Source organism: Paralichthys olivaceus, chromosome 2 (assembly GCF_024713975.1).
Source record: "Paralichthys olivaceus isolate ysfri-2021 chromosome 2, ASM2471397v2, whole genome shotgun sequence".
NCBI classification, from domain to species: Eukaryota; Metazoa; Chordata; class Actinopteri; order Pleuronectiformes; family Paralichthyidae; genus Paralichthys; species Paralichthys olivaceus.
In genome coordinates, this window is record NC_091094.1 from 15230928 (window position 1) to 15252873 (window position 21946).

The 21946-nt window shown below is 39.4% G+C and overlaps 1 protein-coding gene across 4 annotated transcripts; it reads right to left on the minus strand.

The window, feature by feature from the left end:
* Nucleotides 1-1639: 1639 nt before the first annotated feature.
* On the minus strand, nucleotides 1640-21559 carry elmo2 (engulfment and cell motility 2). Of its 4 annotated transcripts, none has more exons than XM_020086926.2 (23): nucleotides 21279-21559; nucleotides 17948-18016; nucleotides 17721-17816; nucleotides 17583-17623; nucleotides 16292-16364; nucleotides 16147-16197; nucleotides 15367-15536; nucleotides 15090-15189; nucleotides 14587-14738; nucleotides 13432-13510; nucleotides 10780-10815; nucleotides 10342-10392; nucleotides 9505-9627; nucleotides 9295-9414; nucleotides 9078-9182; nucleotides 8882-8990; nucleotides 8452-8588; nucleotides 7370-7533; nucleotides 7016-7128; nucleotides 6815-6922; nucleotides 6610-6692; nucleotides 6433-6510; nucleotides 1640-5539 (listed from the first exon to the last, which is right to left on the minus strand). In XM_020086926.2, exons 3-23 carry the CDS (start codon nucleotides 17796-17798, stop codon nucleotides 5339-5341), a joined length of 2172 nt encoding a protein of 723 aa, XP_019942485.1. In that variant the 5' UTR covers nucleotides 17799-17816; nucleotides 17948-18016; nucleotides 21279-21559; the 3' UTR covers nucleotides 1640-5338. The 4 variants fall into 4 exon arrangements, with proteins under 4 accessions (XP_019942485.1, XP_019942489.1, XP_019942488.1 ...); XM_020086928.2 differs by having other exon boundaries at nucleotides 4138-5539; nucleotides 14593-14738; XM_020086930.2 differs by lacking the exon at nucleotides 10780-10815 and having other exon boundaries at nucleotides 14593-14738.
* Nucleotides 21560-21946: the final 387 nt, after the last annotated feature.

Consider the following 21946-nt stretch of genomic DNA (forward strand, 5'->3'; position numbering starts at 1 on the left):
TACATGTTCCACAGACTGAACCAGGCAGACAATACTCTGAGTGAAGTCCCTGCTTATTCTGGACTTTGTAAATCAAAGTGATTGATGTCAACAACCCTTTTGCTTTGCTCTTAGTCCATTGAACTGGCTTGTTCATATATGCATACAGTATACTTATCCAGATTAGCCGCCTAACATCCCAACATCCTTTTTCAGCATAAAGGTGATCCAGAAGTGACTGTGTTAAATTCTATTTTCAGCTATTAACAATAAATGAACAATAAAATCTTTTTAATTTATACAATCATACCGTTTCACATCTGTTTTCTTATCACAAACTGAGTTGAGATTAAACTAAAAAACGGCAATGGCACTCAGTAGCACGCTTAAGTCCAAATGTTGAAAAAAATCAGGCAATATTAAAGTATAGTTGGAAAATAATTCCTATATCTGCCCCCTGATCAGGATCCGAGTACAATCCTATGGGCTCCTATGGGTTTTGTGGAAATCTATTTAGTTGTTTTTGTGTAACCTTCTTTTTACAATGGACATAACAAAACATAACCTCCTTGGCTGAGATAAGGATCATTATCCAGCTGTGGATCACATCAGTGAACTGTACTAAACATAGAGCGAGCGATGACAGACTTTAAATCAAACTCCCATCATATAAATCTCATATTACTGATCATCTGCAGCAACAGCTCCTTCTTATCTGTATGCAGCTGCTGTTTCTCCACTGTAGAAATGAGTCGAATAAAAGCTCAGGATGTCTGACTCCTGATCATTAAACACAAGTGTGTCCCCCTGCTGGATAAGATCTGGAACTGAGCAGACGCTAGTCAGGACAAAGCAGAGGTTTACATTTTTTTAAGGTGGTCTTAATATTATACTCACATTTATAACAATATTATAACACATCTCTCTCTAGTGATCGAAAAATGTATCTGCCATTCTTGTAAAGAGATGACTCTCAAGGATCAGTCACATGTTATATTTCCTTTTTGTGCATTTAAAGTTGTAAAGAGTTGTTACACAGAGAGATGCCACTAAATTATCTGACTACTGATGATGCCTCAAAACTTCAGCTGAGCTTGAAAACTGATTTAGAATGAAGAACAAATTAGAAAAATGTTGTCTCTAAAATATCCAAGCACTTTAAACACATCAGGTACACATCAGGAAATTTTATACAAAATTGTACAGCTGAAATTACAGGCGACTTAATAAAACAATTACCTATAGTCGACAAGGGTCATCGCTGATTGGATGGATGAGTTGTCCGTCTATTAAGCAGGAAGGAAAGGCTGACTAAACGTGTTTTGTTGTGATGTTTATTATTTGTCGTGTTTTGTGATTTGACATTGTATTTTGCACTTCAGGGCCACTGTAGTTAACTCTATGCTTCTGAAATACTTATCTTGTACTTGTGATGAAATACTTCTAAATCTGTTTTTACCTAATCAAAAGATCTAAACACTTCTTACACCAATGGTTCAGGTTCACTTATTTGCCTTGAGAAACACAAATGCTGAATTATCATCTAAATTTACTCTTCGCTTCTGTTCTTTTTTTGAATAAACCTTCAATTACAGATGGAGCCCTTAATTCAAAAGGTGCATATATAGATATGCTAATAAAAATGAACTTTGACCACTAGTTAGACTTTGTATTTATTCACACAAAACATAATACATCTCTTTCAATAAGGCAACACAATACTGTATATACATACAATTATCTATATGTATACCATATTTGATGTTGTTATTTCCCAACTAACAACATGTCATTCTGAACTGTCACTAGCAAGTGTAAATAAATATTTTAGCAAGTCATGTAAAAGAGTACAAGATGCGAAAACTTCAAGTCATACTATCACGTCCGATGCAACAACTCTTTCCACACTGGAAACTTTGCTGAATTTTCTTGATATATTTCAGCTGCGTTTTTTATTTTCAGAGAGCAGACAAAAGGTTCACTGACGCGCTGGAATAAAAAGCAATCTTATTAAGCAGTCGAAAAATCTAAAAGGAAACAAATTGAAATCAACAAATCAAACATATTCCTTTTTCACAAACAGTAACTTCCATGTTTAATCTTTACATTAACACTGACATCATCATTAGGTGCTGGAGTGGGCGTCGTCCCTAAATGACATGAGGTGATTGTGGTTTGAAAATGTGATCGATACTTAAACTAATTTATACAAAACTTTACTTCCAGTGTGAAATGTTCTTCCACAGTAACGTGCATGCTGAATGGTCCGTACATGCTGATGCAAAGTGTCACGTAAGCTCAATACCCATCCTCTTCACAGCTGATTAGATCGTACAATCACTTACAAAAATATACTTCTATTCTGCATTAACAAATGACAGCAGTGTTTAGTACCACAGTAAGTTGACAGGACATTAAGTGACGTGAATGAAATACGCAGAAAGTTTAGAACCAATAAAACTGGGAATAAAAAAATGACATCAAGCTTTAAAACTGTAATTGAGACCCTTGTATACTAAGTACACAACTCTGACTGCTCATATGAGCCATACTAAGTGTTCCTGATGCCCACGGCCTCGTCACTCTGCTGTTTTTGACCAGCTTTCATTCATTTGAGGGCAGTAAATCTGGCTCTGACTAAAAGAGGCCAACAGAGCTGCTGCTTAGTCCCTTTAATTCTGCTCTGCCTGCGCACAGTGCGATAAAAAGTCTAAAATTGTGCCTCGAGAATGCTGATTAATTCAAACACCAGAGGCGTCAAACACTCTTGGAATGTAAAAGTAAGTTTGCTTTAAACAAAACCACAGTACAGCAGAAAGATACCACTGAACTCTACATTATCTTTCCCAATATGATAACACTTTAGCAAGCGTATAAGCAATGAATAAATGGTTTACAGCACACTATCTTGTAGTTGTAGCACATATAAATCAAACTGTACATGAATGACATCTCAGTATAACATTCTTGTAACATTATGTAACTAAATCTTTTCATTAGTTTTATTCCTGCTGAGATATATATACATATATGTATATATGTATATATATATATATATATATATATATATATATATATATATATATATATATATGTATATACACACACACCAATAAATAACACATGTTGTAAACTGATATATACTGTGTTATCAAATGTTCATTATTTGTTAATACAACAGTGTTAATATATGTATATCAATACATGTTTCAAAAGTTATTTATAAATGCTTAATATTCTCCTGCTATTGGCTACAACTGCATTATATTGTGTTATTTTGTGTTTTACAGTAAACCATTCATATACTGCTTATTAATGAGAATGACACGCAAAATATCTAGTGAGTGTTTGATAAGGCAATGCAGTGACTGATTTGACAGGAAAGGTTCTTATGTGTCATGATTTTTGATGTGTTGGATGTCAGAGCTTTGATCCTGACTTCCATCATAGAATAATACGTTTATTTCTTACATCTCTTAACACAAGTGACATAAAATCTCAAAATCCACACACATACACACACGCACAAAACACACACGTGTGGTAAGCACGAGCATCTTCATAAGTCTTCACCTACGTGGATAGTTTCATTTCAGTGGGATATATTGACGTGTTATGAAAAGGTTTATTACTCTGAGCAGAGAAGTGAGTAAAACAAAGTGAAGCAGTATGATTAAGGAAACAGACGCTACAACAGTTCCTGTATTTAGTTAATAGTGAATATGTATTAGTCAGTTAACTGATCAGTTGATCAGGAGACAATTAAAAGCTCTGTCGGTAAGAATGTGAAGCAGTTTTCATGTATTAGTTGTTTCTTTATTGCCAATGTGTGAAAAAACTGTGACGTAACTAAACAAAATGAAACTTCTCAACTTTCTCTATGATCCATTTAAAGACTATGGACAAGTTTTCTGTGAAAACCCAAAAGAGGTAACTTGCTCTCTCCTGAGTGTCTCATCTCAATGCCTGTTCTTTTCCCCTACAGCATTTAACATTCAAAACTACAGTCGCATGTTGCTGGACCTCTCCACACAATGTTTTAGTGCAGAGAGTTAAATCTAGTCTGGAGCCTCAAATGTAGTTTACAGTCAAACTGTAATGACGAGAGTATGCATCAGCATCACTTATAATGGTCAAGTTAAATTGTTGCAAATATTGTTTATTTTAATTTTTTAAATAATTCAAATTTAAAAAGAATTCTAAATTTCACTGGTTTCAGCTTCTCATATATGACTGTTCCAGTTTTCTTTATATTTCATGACAGCGCACTGAAGATCTTTGGGCTTTAAAATGAAACAAGTTCTTTCACTATGTCAAATTGGGCCGTGGGGAAAGTGATTAAAATCTTTCCACGATTATTTAGATTCAATCTATCATTAGATTAATAAAAAAATTTTTTAGTTTGATTAAAAGTTTCTAGATTTAAAAGAGAAAAGGATACATCAATCTGTATAAGATAAATTCATCTGTATATCAGTGTATCATTAAAATAATCATTAGTGGTCCTACACTCTTCTGTCACAGAATGTGAACAACGGATTATCCTTGCACTTTCACTGCTTCTTTCACTTCTTCTCTGATACATTTTTAGTTTTTGATTTGTCTTGTTGAACCATCAGAAAGCAGCACAATGAGGAACAGAGGGTTGAACTCATTTATCCAGAAACATGTGTACTGGGACATTAGCGGTGTCTCTTACTGAAGAGAGACTGAAGTGACCTGGTGCAGGACTCTGAGTGTATAAACTCGAAACACATTTCTACTGTGTGACATTTCTGTGTCCTTCCTTCATGTGTAGGAGCAGACAGAATTAAAGTGAATGCAGTATTTAATGGTAGCTTAATATCTTACTAATAAGGAGACCAAATACGCCAACATTTGAATAATTTCAAATTATTTACCTAAATATAATTGAATAATGTCTGATTTGCAGATTTTTAATCTACATTCACCATCAGGCAAAGTGTTTTTTCCACTTTGCATGCAGGTTTACACCTTTAAGTAGTTGAGAGCAGAGAATACAAATCAAGATGTTTTCTGGAGACTGGACTGATAAATAAGATTCAATCACTAAATCTCTACCAGCTCTAGGAGAACTTCTCTGTAAAAGTACCCTGACCTCCCTCTGAAGTTATAAACAAATTTCTTCAACATGATGAACCATAGGGCATCAAGTAGAGAAGGCTCCAATGTTGTGAAAAGTAAAATTCGAAAGTAGCATTTTCTGGCCCAAATACTTGCAGGTAAACTTGTGAAAAGAGAGAGAATTCTCATCCTGAACAAACAGACACATGCAGAGCAAATGCATACTCGCGCACACACTCCCCCACACACACACACACACACACACACACACATCTCAGCTGTAGTTGTAGGTGAAGTTGTACGAGCTAGGCTCCTTCGGGACAGGGGGAGGGGCTTCTGGGATTGTGATGTTCTCAAGGTCAAGGAGGCGGAGCTTCATTTCCATGCTGATAAGAGTGTCCAGGTCACTGCGTGTGAGGTCGCTGCCCATCTCTCTGCCCAGCAGTGCACACAGGCCGTCGGTCCAGATGCAGTACTGCTCCAAAAAACACAACGCAATACACACACACATTAAGGATGAAGAACTCTTTGTCACAACAGGTGTTGCATGCTACAGTATATAGGGGATACCTTGTGTGTCAGTCCGTTAGTTGATTTGTGTCAAAACATTTGGATCAGACTGAGAAGATATTGTGCACACCTGGTACTAACATCCGTCCTGAGAGATCCGGATCCAGGTTGGATCACAAAAGCCACATGTTAATACCATGTGTGTATGGGGCCATTGTTTTTTGGTGTAATACTAATAAATCCAAGCAATTATAGATAAAGCTGATCAGCCTGGCCAATGGGAGGCAGCAGAACAAACTGGCAACACAACACTTCACATATCTGTTATACATATAAACAAACGATTATTAATTTATAAATAGAAATCAGACAGCAGCAATTATATCATTGACAGGTTTTTATGGCCCCTTGATGAATGATCCAATATTCACAGTCTCTTTACTCCGCTATGTTTAGGTAGTTGCTAACATTGTGAACTGTTGCTGAGCAAGTGGTGTTCTGAGGGCTTTTTGACGGTGAAACTGTGAGCTGGAAAACCAAAATAGCTGAAAGACATCACACTAAAAAAATGGTCCATAGTGCTAAGTGGAACCAAAGAGTCAGGGGATAATATTGTCAAGCTCTTTTCCAATTCAACATATTGAATCTATTGTTCGTATCATCATTTACACACTTAAAGTTAATTTGCTCAAATCGGAATCAGTTAATGAGTATCTCAACTTCTGTCCAACTACCCAAACAAATCACACCAAGGGGGAAAGGGCAGTTTGATTTTAACAGACTAAAAAGGCACCCGTGTGAAAACATCACAACAACACGGAGTAGTGCAGCTTTAAGCCTCAGTGTTGCAGAGCTTACCTCATACTTGTTTGGTGCAACAAAATTGAGCGTCTCATCGGGATCGTAGAGGACAGAGAAGGCTAACTCCAGCACCTCCTGAGAGTCAGACAACACATTGTATTTACACTGGGTCACAGGAAAATTGAGAGAACAACGCAAATGACAAGAAACAAAAAACTGTAAAAATAATACTACCTTGTTTTGTTTGAGAGCACTTTTTTCTTTCATATGAGGGCAGTCTTTCCCAGTTACCACCGACTTGATATCTGATACAGGGACTATGAGGAATCCAAAAGACAGAATTAATGCATGGTCTGTTAAGGACAGTTTCACATTGTGTGTTATAAAAGGTTTGTTTCAGGAAGATGAAGCCATAAAAAAGGGTTTAAATGTGTCTTACTTTTGTCACTGAGGAGTTCAAAAGGCACTTCACCCTGAGGAGACTCATCCAGGTCCCCGTAGTGGAGCACTTTGTGATTCAGAGAGAGTCTGCAGAACCAAAACTTCTCTACAGTAGAGACAGTGAATACAATGCTTAGGTGATAATCAACAGCAGCAGTAACATGCTGAGTGAGTGACGGTATTGATGGCGTGTGAATACCTTGCCTTCGGCGGTTCCCCAGCTTACGAAAGCAGCTTCCCTCACACAGTCGGTTGAATCGCTGCTGCTTGATGAGCTCTAAGATCTCGGGCTGAATTCTCTCCCGCAGCTCGCTGTGACACAAACACAGCTTCAACAACACAGACAAACGCACACACATGTGTACGATACTATACTATCTACGATTACTCTTATAGAGCTGAGTGTGGATTTGAGCAGCAATCTGTTGCTAATGATGCAATACTGTGACCATTTAGCTAAAGTACACTGCTGTGAATGTCCAGGGATGATAGAAACAAAGAGTTTAAGAATATAACAGTTAAATCACAGATTGTGTTGTGGACACAGACGTACATGATAGGTGGAGACTGGAAGTCATCCTGGCTCATTCTCTCTGACTGCCGCAGACGCAGGATCTCTGAATAGTTGAGGCCTCTCAGTTTATTCTTCAGCTGGTCTAAAGATGACGGCTTCATGGCCAGAGCTCTGGTGATCTGCTCACGCACCACCTGCATCACCTGGTCACGGTTAACATGCACAGAAGCACACAAGAATGATTGAGGAAAAATCATGATTGGTAACATTTTCCGATCTGCTTGCAATATTTTTGAACCATGAAGGATCTTGAGTTATAATTCACAGAACTCCTATTTTCCACATTTAGAAACTAGAAATCTTTGCCTATCGAAAGATATCAATATTTAAAATGTTAATATTAAGGGAAAAGGAAAAATTCACTCAGTACTCATACATTATTTACTCACCACTATGCCGATTGAGGGGGTGAACAGCGCAGCACAAGCTCTCGCCTCATAGCTCTCGCCCAAGGGGCACGAACGTGAAAGCGCCTCCAGGCAGGAGGATAACAGTGGACATTTAGGCTAAAAACATGGAGTAAGCGCCGTTTCAAGTCGAATTTGAATGTCAGGGCTTATGGACACTTGGATGACACCACAGGATCATTATGGAGGCAGTTTAAGATTTTTTTCTGTTGTTTTTTTATGTTTGAAGTGGTCACCAGTTACTTCAATTGTATTGGATTTGGCTACAACGCTGTTACACCTGAAACTCCAAAAGTGTTTTGTGGACTCAAACACTTCATCCACCCCTTCATTAGCATAGTGGTGAGTAGGTGAGTGAATTCATTTTTTGGTGAACTATTGCTTTGATGGTCTTAGTCCACTCTGACAATTCAATATTCGACTCCAGTCAAGTTCTCACACAACTGAAGGAAAATTAATGCAAACACGGATACACTTGAACACAATTTGAACTACTACTCTGAAGGGGTCTGAATACTTTCCGAAGACACTGTGCGATATATCTGTGATGTTTGAGTTGACACCCAAGCATACAATGAAGGTTATGCTGGAAATGTAAACATGTATATAAATATGAATATCTTAAAGACAATTGTGAGTTCTTTAATCCCACACCTTGTTGAAGTCCTCAGCTGTGGCCCTCATCTCCTTCCAGGTTTTATTTAGCAGCTGAATGCAGACACAGAAGAACTCCTCCCACGCACGGTCATGGGTAAAGAACATGGGGTGGTAGTCGTTGCAGCCCTCATTAGCTAAGAAAAGAAAAGATTTACATTGTAAAATGAAATAATTGTGCGAAAGAAGAGTGAAAGAAGCATCCTTCATCATATTTTAAAGATTATTTTTTGGCATTGTGCCTTACAGTATAGAAGGAGACAAACAAAACAAGGTCAGAGAGTGTTTCCTGGCCAGGAAATCGATCAGTGAACAATGCAGTTATGTGGTTTGTTTCTTTACACTTAGGACACTAGTGTTTATCCCATTTCGAGACAACTGTTCGATAAAAGTACACGAGTTACATCTACTGTTACACACTTCTACTTACGTAACTCTCCAACCTGGAGTATCTCGCACAACATTCGAGTGAGTTCGATGGCACACCGGCCAAAGGGACATTCGTGCTTGTCCTCTCGGCTACTGTTCTCCAAGACAATCTGTCATGAGTGAGGAGACAAGTTAGGTGTGGTTGACTTCAACGCCTTTGTGAGCTGTGAGAAGTGATGCCCAAGGCCAAAACTAACCCTGATGTACGTGTCCTGGTGAACTTTGGCCAGGTACAGCATGTTGTCCAGAGCCAGCATCCCTGGAGGAGTCTGGGTGAAATCCATCGCTGGGTTCACATGGTTCTTAACAAAGAAAAAATATGAGGAGGAGACAATGAAGCAGTTCAAAAACATAATCTATTTATATTTCTACTTTCTCTCCCCAAAGAGAAGAAATTGAGATCTGAAGACTCACAGTGAAACCCAGCATCTTGTAGTCCTTGGTGTACATGGCCTTTCTCTTCTCTGTGCCAGTGGGGTCATTTTCCCCATCAAAGGCAATCCTACGCAGCTCAAATATGATATCTCTCTGGGTCTGAGGCAAAACAAGAGGACATAATATCGACATACAGTTGTTTGAATTGAACAGCAGAAAAACATTAAGAAACTTTAAAAAAATCTTTACCTGGTCATTAGGATCCATTTTGGTCATCATTCTCTCTTCCAAAAGGTTAAAGGTCAACACCTGCAGCACATACAGCTGGTGTGCCATTTCCGCCTTAATTGGTCGATTTCCTCTTATAACATGCTGGAAAAGAAGAACTTTAGTAAGGAGCGAAATCTCTACATAGGTTGAAATTTGTGCACCAACAACCAATGAATAAATCATAGAGGACAAAAACAAATCCATCCCTAGGACGTAAAATGAAAAGCCTGATCGATTGTCCTTTAACAAGCTGAAGAGCATGTGCAATCGTCTGTCAAGAACATTTGAAGTGATTTTTGAAATTCTGCCTTTACACAGGTGATAACAGAGACAGTGGGAGCACCCAGCAGTTAACCAGGTCTCATTAAATCGTACGTCAGAGCGTGCAGTGCTGCAGGAAGGTTTCCTGGCTCTGGGACTCAGGACTGCAGCGTCTTCCTCACTAATATTTGCAGCCACATCCAGATGAGTTGGTGCCAAAAGGAATTATTTTCAGAGCAGACTCTGTTCCACTTCATGGACTTCATGCCATATCAAATTTGCTGGTTTTGTGTCACAGCTCCCCAAGTGAGTACAGCTTTATCGCTTTCTGAACTGCTTTGTCTCAGGGCTGAAACTTTCAGACCTCAAATGACCACAAAACCCAACAGAGAGTCTCAAAGAAGACTGAAGAGAAATATTCTGTATTTTTATAAAGTTTTTTTGCAATGACTTGATTCAAAACAGTCTCCAAGAGCTTCAAATTCACTCCTGTGTATTTCACATCTGTCTGGAAGCTTAACAGCCAGTCGAGCAGAGCATTCACTTTATACTCACGTTGAGGATGATGGATCGCAAGTGTTTCTGGGCCAAAGTGCTCGCCATTTCCTGAGAGTAAGAGATACAATAATCCAACACACAGGTCAGAAAGAGCAGGAAGGAAGGAAGGAGCAGAAAAGTGGGAAGACCTCACTTCAAATATACCAACAGAAAATGGGAATTTAAAACGATTACTGGAATCGAGCAACATCCTGAAGCTATTTATTTGTATTTCTAGTTTGAACTCTTTGCTCCCTGCCTAATACATGGCAACACGGTCTAACTTCAATACGTCAACACAGTCTGTCTGCTGCTGCAGCAAGCTATGGTTCTTTCTCAATTTGCATGGATTACGCAGAGGCTGTTCATGACTCAGAAACACCAGGAGAGAGTGAGGGAGGAGAAGGGCTGTGGGGCGGAGAGGACGGTATGAGATGCTGCGGGATGTGTACTCACAGTGAGGTGCTGCTCCAGTGGGTTAGTATACTCCTCCTACGGGTTGAAGGGAGGGAGGAGGGACATGGGAGTAACAGTAATGGAAACACGGACCATGAGATACAGGGATACATCACTGGCACAGCATGCAACAGAATACGGACATAGAACAGCACTATGTCGAATAAAACCTCACATGCTTTAAACAGCCCTCAGAGGAGAAGGTGATCTTTATATCAATACTGATGCATGACAGTCACTGCGGGGTCCCAGAGATGATAATCATTGAGCCATGGGGCCTCGACTATGGAGTAACTTCAGGCTCAAAACACATGAACTGCTTCTGGATAAGAAAAGCCAGCATTTGCTAGGACTGTTGATAACCAGCTTCATATTACAGGAAATCAGGTTGGCAGATGTCAGGTAAAGTGAAACTGGATAATGAAAACATATTCTGGTAAAGGCCTCTGATAGGTTGGGGATATTAAAAAAGACACAAAAGTGGAGAGACAACCTAACAGCTGTTTGCAGTTTGTTGTTCCCTAAGTTTGGACAGAACTGGAAAAGAAACCCATTAAGTTTTGGTAAAGAATCCAGATCAGAGAGCAGAGCATTTTTCAGCATTTTCCATAATTATTCCTGCAGCTTGACGAAAAAAAAAATGTTTGAGGGACTAATATTACTACTAATATTTATGTGACTGTGAAGTTTTTCTGTAAATTAAAATGAAAATCTGGATCTAGTGAATTTAAATGTGGTTTCATGAAATCAAATCAAATACTTTCACTGTTTAAACTGTGATACTGCTGCTTTTGTCTCCCTTGTAAAAGATTGCATTAATCTCAATGGAACCAACCTGGTAAAATAAAGGCTAATAAATAAATAAATTAATTAATTATACATTGCTGCAAGACTTGCAGACTTATTTTGTGAGAAGTATTTAACAGCTGTAAACTGACTCAACTAAGCCAGACAGTATGTGCTGTATTTAACTCACTAGAACTGACTCAGATCCCCCTCCAGTGGTCAATAACCGCAACATGAAAAGTGTTCTTGTTCGATCATTTTTTAAAATTATGGATAAGAAATATTTTTACATCCTAATTTGCCCTAAATTTAATGTCAAATGGTGGTTGACAGTTACTGAAGCCAAAACAACTGTCACAGTGAATCAGAATGACATGCAACACATGACTATCTCATCCACTTGTGACATTTGCAAGTATGAAAGTGATCACTACCGAGGGGCTCGATAAAGACGCTGGAGCTGGATATGATATGCAACACAGGAAACATATATAAATAGAGTTGTTGTACACACTCTGCATAATATCAATCTACTTTATTATTTAATTTTAAAGTAGTAATAGAGAAGTTTGTTCTTTTAAGTCTCCTTATAAAGTAAGACTCGAATGAGCAAAACACAATACCGATCGTCAGTGAAATCATAAATGGCTTGTCTCTAAAGTGAGTGAAAACATGGTTACCATGGTAACACCAAGTACAGTTTGGATTAACTGTCTGTGGAGGATTAACAGCTCATCCAAAAAAACGTAAAGTCAATACAGCACCTTCACGTTTCATCAGTAATACACACACAGAGTTTGAAGTTGAGTGGTTGTTGAGACAAAAAATTAAAGACAAATCCTCTATTGATATTCAGATGAAATATAACATCTTTTAGAAACACACACTGACACACACAGGGACAAAACAGCATGAAACAGGATGAGGCACTGCAGTATGTTAGTGCACTATGTGAGCTGGGATAAAAGTGAGCACAGCTCAGGGAGATGGGACATTAGTGATCAGTGATAGATTTCAAAAGGCACTCACTCCTTTAGTTTTTGTACATTTGTCTTGTGTTTCAAAGATATTTCAGATTCAGAAAAACTGTTTGTTTGTTTTTGTATCTCTTTTATCAAGATGAAGGATAATTGCGATATTAATGTGAATATAGACTTGCACCATTCAACGTTAGGTTACTAATCTTTTTTTTTTAATTAGATGTATCTGAATTGTTTAACAGAATTAATGGATCCCCTCTGAACTCTTTCTGTATATAGGCTACTGTAGCTGCTTTATGTTTTCTGGAACTTTTCCTGCCAGCCCCCTTATAAAACGTGTGAGAGTGAGACCATCTAAATGTTCTGGACATTTTCTTGTTGTTTTGAACATGTTTGGCGCAAACAAGCTCCTGCTGCTGTCTTCATATGTGAAAGGCAAACTCCAGAAAATGTCCTGACCCAATTTTCTGGACATTTGCCAGCATTCATGTCTGTATATGGCTTATGACACTCATTCAGTCATGGCTGGAGGGCTGCTGTGAACTATTCTAACATATCTACAGCAAAACAAATGTACAAACCTAAAAGGAAGGTGAGTTCTACTTAGAGAGAGTTTGTCATTACAGCAATGACTGTCAGACAGAATCCACAACATGTCAGCTGGCAGACAGACATCTACCCATGAGATTAGCCTTAACTGACCTACTGCTGCAAACATGAGCAGCCAGGGTGAGGCCACTCTCTGGTATCGAAAGAAGATATGACGACTATGACTAAATTTAGAATGATTATGCATGGGTTTTTTAATGTAATGCGCAGATTGAACATTATTAGTATTCCTATTATGTGTATTCAGTCATTTTCTCTGTGACTACTGTTCACTGACCTGTCGTCTGTCCTCTGGTGCCTTCAGGAAAAGAGCGTTGATGAGAGCGATGGCGTATGTCTGGATCTCCTGGTTCGACCTAAAGGATCATCCAGCATCATAACAACCAGTTAGAAGCATCGTGCTCCACAAATCTCCACAGACAGCTACGCTACATCCCACTTATTTTTACTCTCTCACTGTAACTACTGCCATAGACTGTATATGAAGATGGCCGAGATGACATCCAGAACATCTTTATCCTGCCTAGTCCATGTTAATTGATGGGACATGGACTAAAGTAAAAAGTCAAAGTAAAACAAATATAATTTCTTACAGATGGTTTGTGTCATTTTAGGTAGTTAAATGTTCATTTTTCCAGTAAGTTATTAGTTCATCGAAAACGTTATTTAAAAATGGGGTGAAACATGATTGTCAGCTGAAACTGATCAATTGCATGTATCAGCAGGAATTTGATACTCTGGGTCCAAACCATGATCACTACTGCTCCAAATGATGTCGAAAGCGCAAAATGGCGGCACCTGTACTCAGGATGGAAGTGGAGACACCCCGTCCATCTTAATTATCAGTCCATGAATATTTCTGAGGTGAGTGCAGGATTGTTAGACACCCCTCTTACATATAATAAAATGTCATTCGAAATGTCTTTATTACCACAAAAAAGACCAAATCTAACAATCAATTGATCATACTAACAAACAATGTCTAACTAACAGAAACCTAATAGTTTATTATCAGAGTTTATGTTCAGTGAGACACTGACATGATCCCAGGTGACATATTCAATCATTATGATTATTGCGTGCATTTATTGTCTTGCTGCTTTAAACGCTCACTAGAACACAAAATGTGTATTAATCCACAGCTGAAAATAGTCCTGCGCAAGTGCATTTGAGAAACATCTGCTGAAAACTACAGATTCATACTGTTTGACTTTCTGGTTGGTTTTGGTCTTTTCAGTGGATTTTGTGACAAGAGAATAAAAATAGATTGGGTTCATCTAAAAATCCAGAACACACCCTTTAAATAATGCCATGAGCATATTACAACATCTTTTATTAAATCTTATTTCTTAGGTCGCCCCAGACAACCACATTCTCTCCTCAGCCCCCATAACAGAGTGCGGAGAGCCCCTGTGCATGTGTGTGTGCTCACACTTGCAGGTGCCCGATGAGTTGTCCCACGGTGATCTCCTGGGCCACTCGGTGGTAGAGGCTGTGGCTGTTGAGGACCATGCTCTCCAGGATTGCCAGAGAACGCTGAAGGATGGACACATCCACCATTGGCTGGTTCACATAACCCGCAATCTGAATTAGAGGAAGAGAAGATGCAACATAGACATAACTGAGTGAATGTCAAAAGTCCGACTCTGAGCTCATTCAGTGTTTGTGTTAACCTTGTGTAAGTTTACGTAATCCTTAAAAGTCAAAAAGTTAAAGATGAAAATCTCTTTTCCTAAAGAAAAAAAAATTATATAGCGGTCAAGAAAGGACCCAGTCATTTCCGTCACGCAGGACAAAAGTAAAATAAGTAAATAAAAACATGTGAGTAAAAAGGAATAAAAGACCTTGTAACTTTTAACAAAGGAGATTTCTCCAGCAAGGTCTCTGTGAAAGTCGAATGAGTCAGATGAATGACTCTATTGTTGGAGCAGGTACCTGTTTGATGAAGGAGAGAGAGATGAGGTCCCAGGACACAATGCCATGATCCATTAGCTCCAGAAAGGCAGTGAGAGTGAAGGCCAGCATTTCACCGAAGCTGAAGGAAGTGAAGGACAGTTATTGACTGTTCATATAAACTCACCTTCTAAATTCATTATAACTTCATGTAAAATTATGCAAACTTGTGACAGATGTAACAACAACATAATTGGAAGTTTAGTTTCCAGACTGAATAAATATCACACTGTAATCACAAATCAGAAACTGTGCTCACTGGGTGCCACTCTCGACAAGACGTGCAAGTGTCCCGATGCCTTCCATGTTGATGAACTCTGCAGCAAAGGTTGGATCTGCAGACAGCTTGGCGAGCTCTTTCAGAGCCTCGAGGCGTGCGTCGATGCCGTGGGACTGGATCCTCTCCAAGAGCTGACGAGCAGCACGCGCCTGTTAGCCAGATAAAAAAAATGAAACATCACATCCATGATGAATTTACCAATGAATGATGTTTTTAATGCTGTGCCTCAGGTCAAAAGCACTTAGAACAGGTTAGTTGATGTATTTGTGCATTTAAAGAGGAAGTAAGTATCAGAGGATGCAGCTACCAGCCAAGAAAAATTAGATCAAGTCACACGATTCTTTTGTTAAGGAGTAGCCCCACACGAAGATTAATGGTATACAACCACTGTGACTTGGTGATTATTTTACTTTTTTTTGCAAGGACAGCTCAGATTTAGTGGTGGCAATACAACTGTTAACTTTCTGTACGGCTCATCTGCCTGGACACTCTGATGCATCAGGTATTTAGAGTAAACAACTTTGCTTACGACATCATCAGACTCCAGAAAACTTCATTCCATCACCCTGAAAGATTTCCCTCACACAGTGCATCTTAAAAGGAAACTTACAAGGTCACATTTTAGAGTTTCAAAAATCTTTCACAGACCTGCACAAATGTAGAATTTGATGTGTGCAATCCTTGTATAGTTACTACACAATATTAATTACAGAACAAATTGTTCGAAACTGAACAGGACTATGAAGGAGTGTCACTCACAGGAGAAATGGCTAATCGAAGGATGGTCCCGTTTTTGATTTCACCACGGCTCTAAAAAGGTAATAGAGGAGGAATTTATGTACAAGATCAACAGTGATTTACAAAGTTATCAACAGAAGTTTAGAGAGAAAACAGTGGAGCTTACCTGCTCAGTGATATAAAGCTGAGGGCCATCGGCATAACGCAGGGCAAACTGCTCTGCGCCTGACAAAGACCAGCTGAGGACAAACACAGAGAGAAAAGGTATAACTCAGTTTGAGTGTATCTACCACAAACTCAGAGGACCATAATGCAGCAGTGTTAAAATGCAGCATAGTACACATGAACAAAAGGTTGCTGAGAGTCAGCCTCCTCCCTGCAGCAGTCGTACTTACACAGAGAGAGATTGCGGAGGAGAATTATTCAGTGGGTGTTTAACAGTGAAGTGCAAAGATTTTTCCGTTTCAAGAGTCATCAGGAGAGGACATATCTCCACCCACAAAACTCGACAGAGCAGATGAGCTGGTGCTATCACAGTTACCTGAAGTCGTGATACAGTTTTTCCCGCAATAATGAAGAAGACACACAAGTCAAACACGTTATATTGATTTCATTTTATTAGCTATGCTCCACTGAAGTTTGTGGTTTTCAGTGGCTCCACATCAGTTTTCAACTCAAGTCCTCAATTTAATTTATAGGAGCTATGCATAATTAACAAATGCACCTTTTGTCATAATAATAATAACCTAAATGATTGCCTTTTTAGTTCAATCTAAATAAAACCAAAGGCCAAGACACGTTGAAGATTTTACCAATATTCAGTCATTTGGTGATTGAACAGAAATATAAAAGATAATGATACAACTACAGCTCTGTGGTATGCAGAATCATATAAATGTCACTGTGTCCTTTGACAACTCAAACATGATCACTTTATCTTGTGTCCAAGTGACAGCCGATCAAAAGTTGAAGAAACTCTCTCACCCAGAGATATCACATTCAAGAGACCAAAAACTAATCTTTTGAGCCCACCGTGACGTTGACCTTTGACCACTGAAATCTAATCAATTTATCAGTGGGTCCAAGTGAATTGTGCCAGATGTGATGAAATTCCCAACAGGACATCCTATTATGTCACATTAAGATATAACATTCCAAAAAACATAGAGATACTTTGTGAAGCCACTGTGACCATGACCTTTGATCTTCGGCTACTAAATCAAGTGAGTTAATCCTTGAGTCCAAGTTAATGTTTGTGCAAAAGGATTCCTTGTTTTTGTTCTAGACATATCATCTTGTACCACCAAAATCTAATCAGTGCATCCTTTAGTTGAAGTGAATATTTGTACCAAATGTTAGGAAATTCCCAAGCGTCTTAATGGGACGTACGTATGACGGGACAACCTGAAAAAAAAAATCATCAGTAAAATGTAAGGATATGAAGGATCAATGCTTACCCATCACATACTTCTCGTATTATTGAGGACAAAGGTCTTTTCTGCAAACAGAAAAAAAACAAAGATGTAAAATGACATAGTCATTGATGATGTAGTACAGCAGTTTTATTTCATGTTATATTCTACACAAATACAGACCTGGTCCATCTCTATGAGCTGAGCATTAGCACCCGGCCATTCAATAGCCACCTTCACGATGTCGGCAGGGGGTGGCATGGCTGTTATTGTAAAACCCTAAAGAAGGAAAAAAGTAATTTGTGTCACGTCTAACACATCTTCATCGCCACTGTGTCAGGATATTGTGTTTTGGGTTTACTGATCATTGATGAACTTGAGGATTATATGAAGTAGAGGTTATACATCACCCAGGGGAGAAGTGTTGAGGGGTCAGTCACTCTCACAGCTCTGCTGTAGAAACCACTGTGTCCACTCCTCTGGGAACACACAAACCCACATTGCTGTCATGTCAGTGCAAGAACCCAAACACTCATGTTTGCTCCACCCCGGCACTCTCATATGAACTGAATCTGTCAGTGAAGGGGTCAATAAGCATGACCGTTTCACAAAATCCACCCACACACACACACATCTTGACTAGACTAAGGCTTCAGCAGACTGGACTCTGCTGTGTCTCTATGGACCTGGAAAATAGTAATATTGTTTTGCATTTTATTGCTGAACTGTAACCCCTATTTGCACATCTTCACAAACTTCTTGTGAACTTCTATGTAATCTGAGCAGAGATGTTTAAAAAATTAGAATAAAATGAGACGTAACTTTCTGGCCATCTGCTCAAACTCGCATGATAACCCTATACTAGACATGCAAGAGTTTCACTTTTCAGATTAGAGAGCCTATCTCTATGATAATTATCTTGTTAGGCTTCACCTTTAATACTAAATTTCACTGGGACATTTTTTTTATCAAACTTATTTGATTATTTGCAGCAACAGCTCTGACAAACAGAGTCAGAACAACACAGCAGAATTCAGTGTTTGCAATCAGAAAGATCCCTCTGCTCTGACATGGAGGAAGAATAACAAAGCTGTCTGACAGACTCTGCTGGTTTTGGGAGGAAGATGGTGAAGAAGAAAAGATGCTACTGCTCTCCAAATGGCTCTTTGCAGTCAGGCTGCTTTCAGTACACAAAACACTTTGTGTGGCTCACAGCTGCTCATTCGAAAAGAAATCTTAATCATTTCCAGACTGCTACAGGTCAAATAAACCCTCTGAATCTAACCAACAGCCTGAACCAAAGTCAGTGTAGTGTAGTGATTCATCAGTAACAGTGAATTCCTGCAGAAGAATCTTTCTGACATGTTCGTTTTCTCCTTTACTCTTTGAAAAAAATTGCATTTGTACACGTTTATTATTTTGCTGCAGACACTGGGTCCTCATGACGAAAACATCTCTAAAGGAAATAAAAAACAAGTCGTACTATGAATAATAACTATCTCTGCAGCTATAAACCACATAACAATTGAAAATATTTCCCAGACTGAGATAAGGTGACGTACATGAGCTGTACATCATCCACAACCGATTGAGGTGGATTCTGCTGCTGAGAGAGTCAGTGTGAAAGCTGCCAGCTGATTTCAGATTCCAAGCAGCCATCTGATGGAGTCTCCACATCTTCGAGCAGACTGTGCATACCTCAACATAACGTGGAATCTGAGAGCCTGGCCTGCTGAAAAGTTTCCCACAGTTTTCTGTTCTAATTGTAATTTTCATCACGCACAACTGTCTGAAAATTCACAGAATGTTGCACAGACATTTAGGTATCTTAGTATTGATGCAGCACACTTATTTAACTGTGGAGCTGGACACCGTGTGTCAATGTGATCCTGTAGAAAAACAGGGATTTTCTATAAATATAATTTTATATTTTAACTCCACCAGGGAGGTTGTTTTTGGCAGTATTTGTTTGTTTGGTCTATTACATGATTACGCAAAAACCACTCAACTAATTTCCATAAAATTTGAGAGGATGTGGGGTATGACCAAAGGAATAACCCGTTTAATTTGTGAGATACATTATAAAACTGTCTCAACATTTTCAGTTTTCCAAGAGAATAATTCATCGATGATAAAAACAATCAGCCTTGTTAAAGGGATTGATATTTATGAGTATGTGAAATGTGGTGCATATCAAAACTCGAATCTGAATCTAGTTAATTAAAATGTGGTATCATAAGGTGACTGTTGGGCCTTGGCGGAGGTTTGAGCTCCGCCGAGTGCCTTTCTAGCTAATAATGAAACACACTCGTTTGAGTCTTATACACAATAATGCATTTTAACTTCGGGATCCACCCAAAGTATTTCAAAGCGAATCAGAGACGTCTTCACCATGGATTAAAATCTATGTGTAACATTATTAACTAAACTATTATTTAATGTTTTTGTAAGCAAGCTAATTAGAATGTTTCAGATTTCTCATACAAGAGAAAAATAGCCATTAATTGACTCTGATTTATTTGTGTGTCCCAGTGAAATTGTGATGGTACATCAACGTCCCAATGTAAACCTAAAATTATTGCTCAGATAAACTTGTCTTAACATGTGCGTTAAAGGTTCAGTGTGTAGAATTTAGTGACATCTAGTGGTAAAGTTGCATGTTGCAGCGGAATATCCCTCTCCTCCCCCTCCCCGTCCAAACATGAACCTGTTCTTCAGTTGTCATAAAAACTCAAAAAGGTTCTTATGGCAGACTCCATAGAGAGGACCCGCTCCAGATGTACATATAAAGTATTTCAAAATAAAAGGCCCATTCTAGGGTGAAGAAAACCACAATTTGTACAATTTAGATGAAACACAATCGTGAAAACATCACTAGGATTATTTTCTATTCAATTTCTGCCAATAGATCGTTTCACCTGGAGCTTTAAAGGGGTCCTGCTGTATCATGTCACAGTATGAATGTGACTCATGCTGTTGACCACTGTTGTCTCTCCTCCACACTGTCTCTCGTGGTGGTAGCTTAGCAACAGCTGCTAAGGCTCTGCGGGCTGAATAGAAATGCCACAGTGTGATCTGAGGACCCTCTGCTCACAAAGACCCCCCAACTTCTTCTCGCCACCAGCTCCTCTCTCACCGCCACCCGGATGTTTCCGACGCCATTTTAAACCTGCCTCAGGCCGTGGTTTGGTGCCTGTGTCCGGGCTGGTTTGAATAACACGCTCCCGCTCTGTGGATGTAGCCCAACTTTTCTGATAGCTTGTTAGCTTGTTGAATATGCGGAGTGGCGCCCCCTCTGGAGGCGTGACGCTCATTAGGAGAAATGGCTGCTCCATTAGAGGATATAAAAACAACTTTTTTCCTTCATCCTCTCCGCACGTATAAATCATATTTCATTATGGCGAAGACAGTTTAAGACTTTATGATTTTATATTTTTATCATTCTGCGTGTCGTCTGCTATTATGATCCGTTAACGTTAGCTATCCCCTCACATTACACACCCCTCCTGTGGGAGAAGCTGTAATGCTAACTTGTTAACATGTATTATTGGTGAAAGGGGCCGATCAGGCTGCACTGGAGCTTTGGCAGCTCACACACTGATGAGGCGGAGGCTCCGTTTTCAGCCTTACACAGAATCAATCCTAGCTCCTGCTAATGGCGGTGCGTTGGACAGATGCTAACACAGACAGACAGCTCTGTCTCCTCTCGGTGAAAGTCACATTAAACCCCCTCAGACTCACTCGTTATTTCAGCCAGCGGCAGCGTTGATCCTCACAAGGCGGCTAATGGTTTCCAGTCCGGTCCACCGTCTGCTCCTCCATTGCAGTGAAGCCGCAGCATGTCTGTGTGTCGGCGGCTCCTTCACATCATGTCTCGATCCTGTCTGGATCTGTGCTGTGATCAGCTGTATGACTGGACGTTACTGTTAATGTCGATGTGTTACTCGCCCTGTGGTCGGGCCATCGATGGGGATGATGATGCCTCAGTGTCCCTGCCTCCACGGTGAAATAGTTTTGGAGAGGAGACTCATTTCCACGCCCTATGGGCGGGGACGCAATGTAAATATGTCAGCTCCATCATTTGTGCACACTCAGACTGACATCTCTGTCCCTGCGGTGCAGCTATGAGCCATCTGTCTCTCTGCACATCTTTGACTTGTTAAGGCGCAGTAGTAGATGATCAATATGTTTAACAGCCTGTATGCAGCTTCCTTGAGACTTGCTAAACACAGATGTGGAAACCCTGCAGTGCATTGACAAAGTGTTGAGACATTGTGTCATTCAAGCCCATCTGATTTATCATGCTCAGTATTTATTCATTCACATGGTCGTTTTGTGACGTGTCCCTGAAAGTTACAGATGTAGAGGACTTAAAAGAAAAGGCACTCAGTAGAGCACAAAGCTCCACC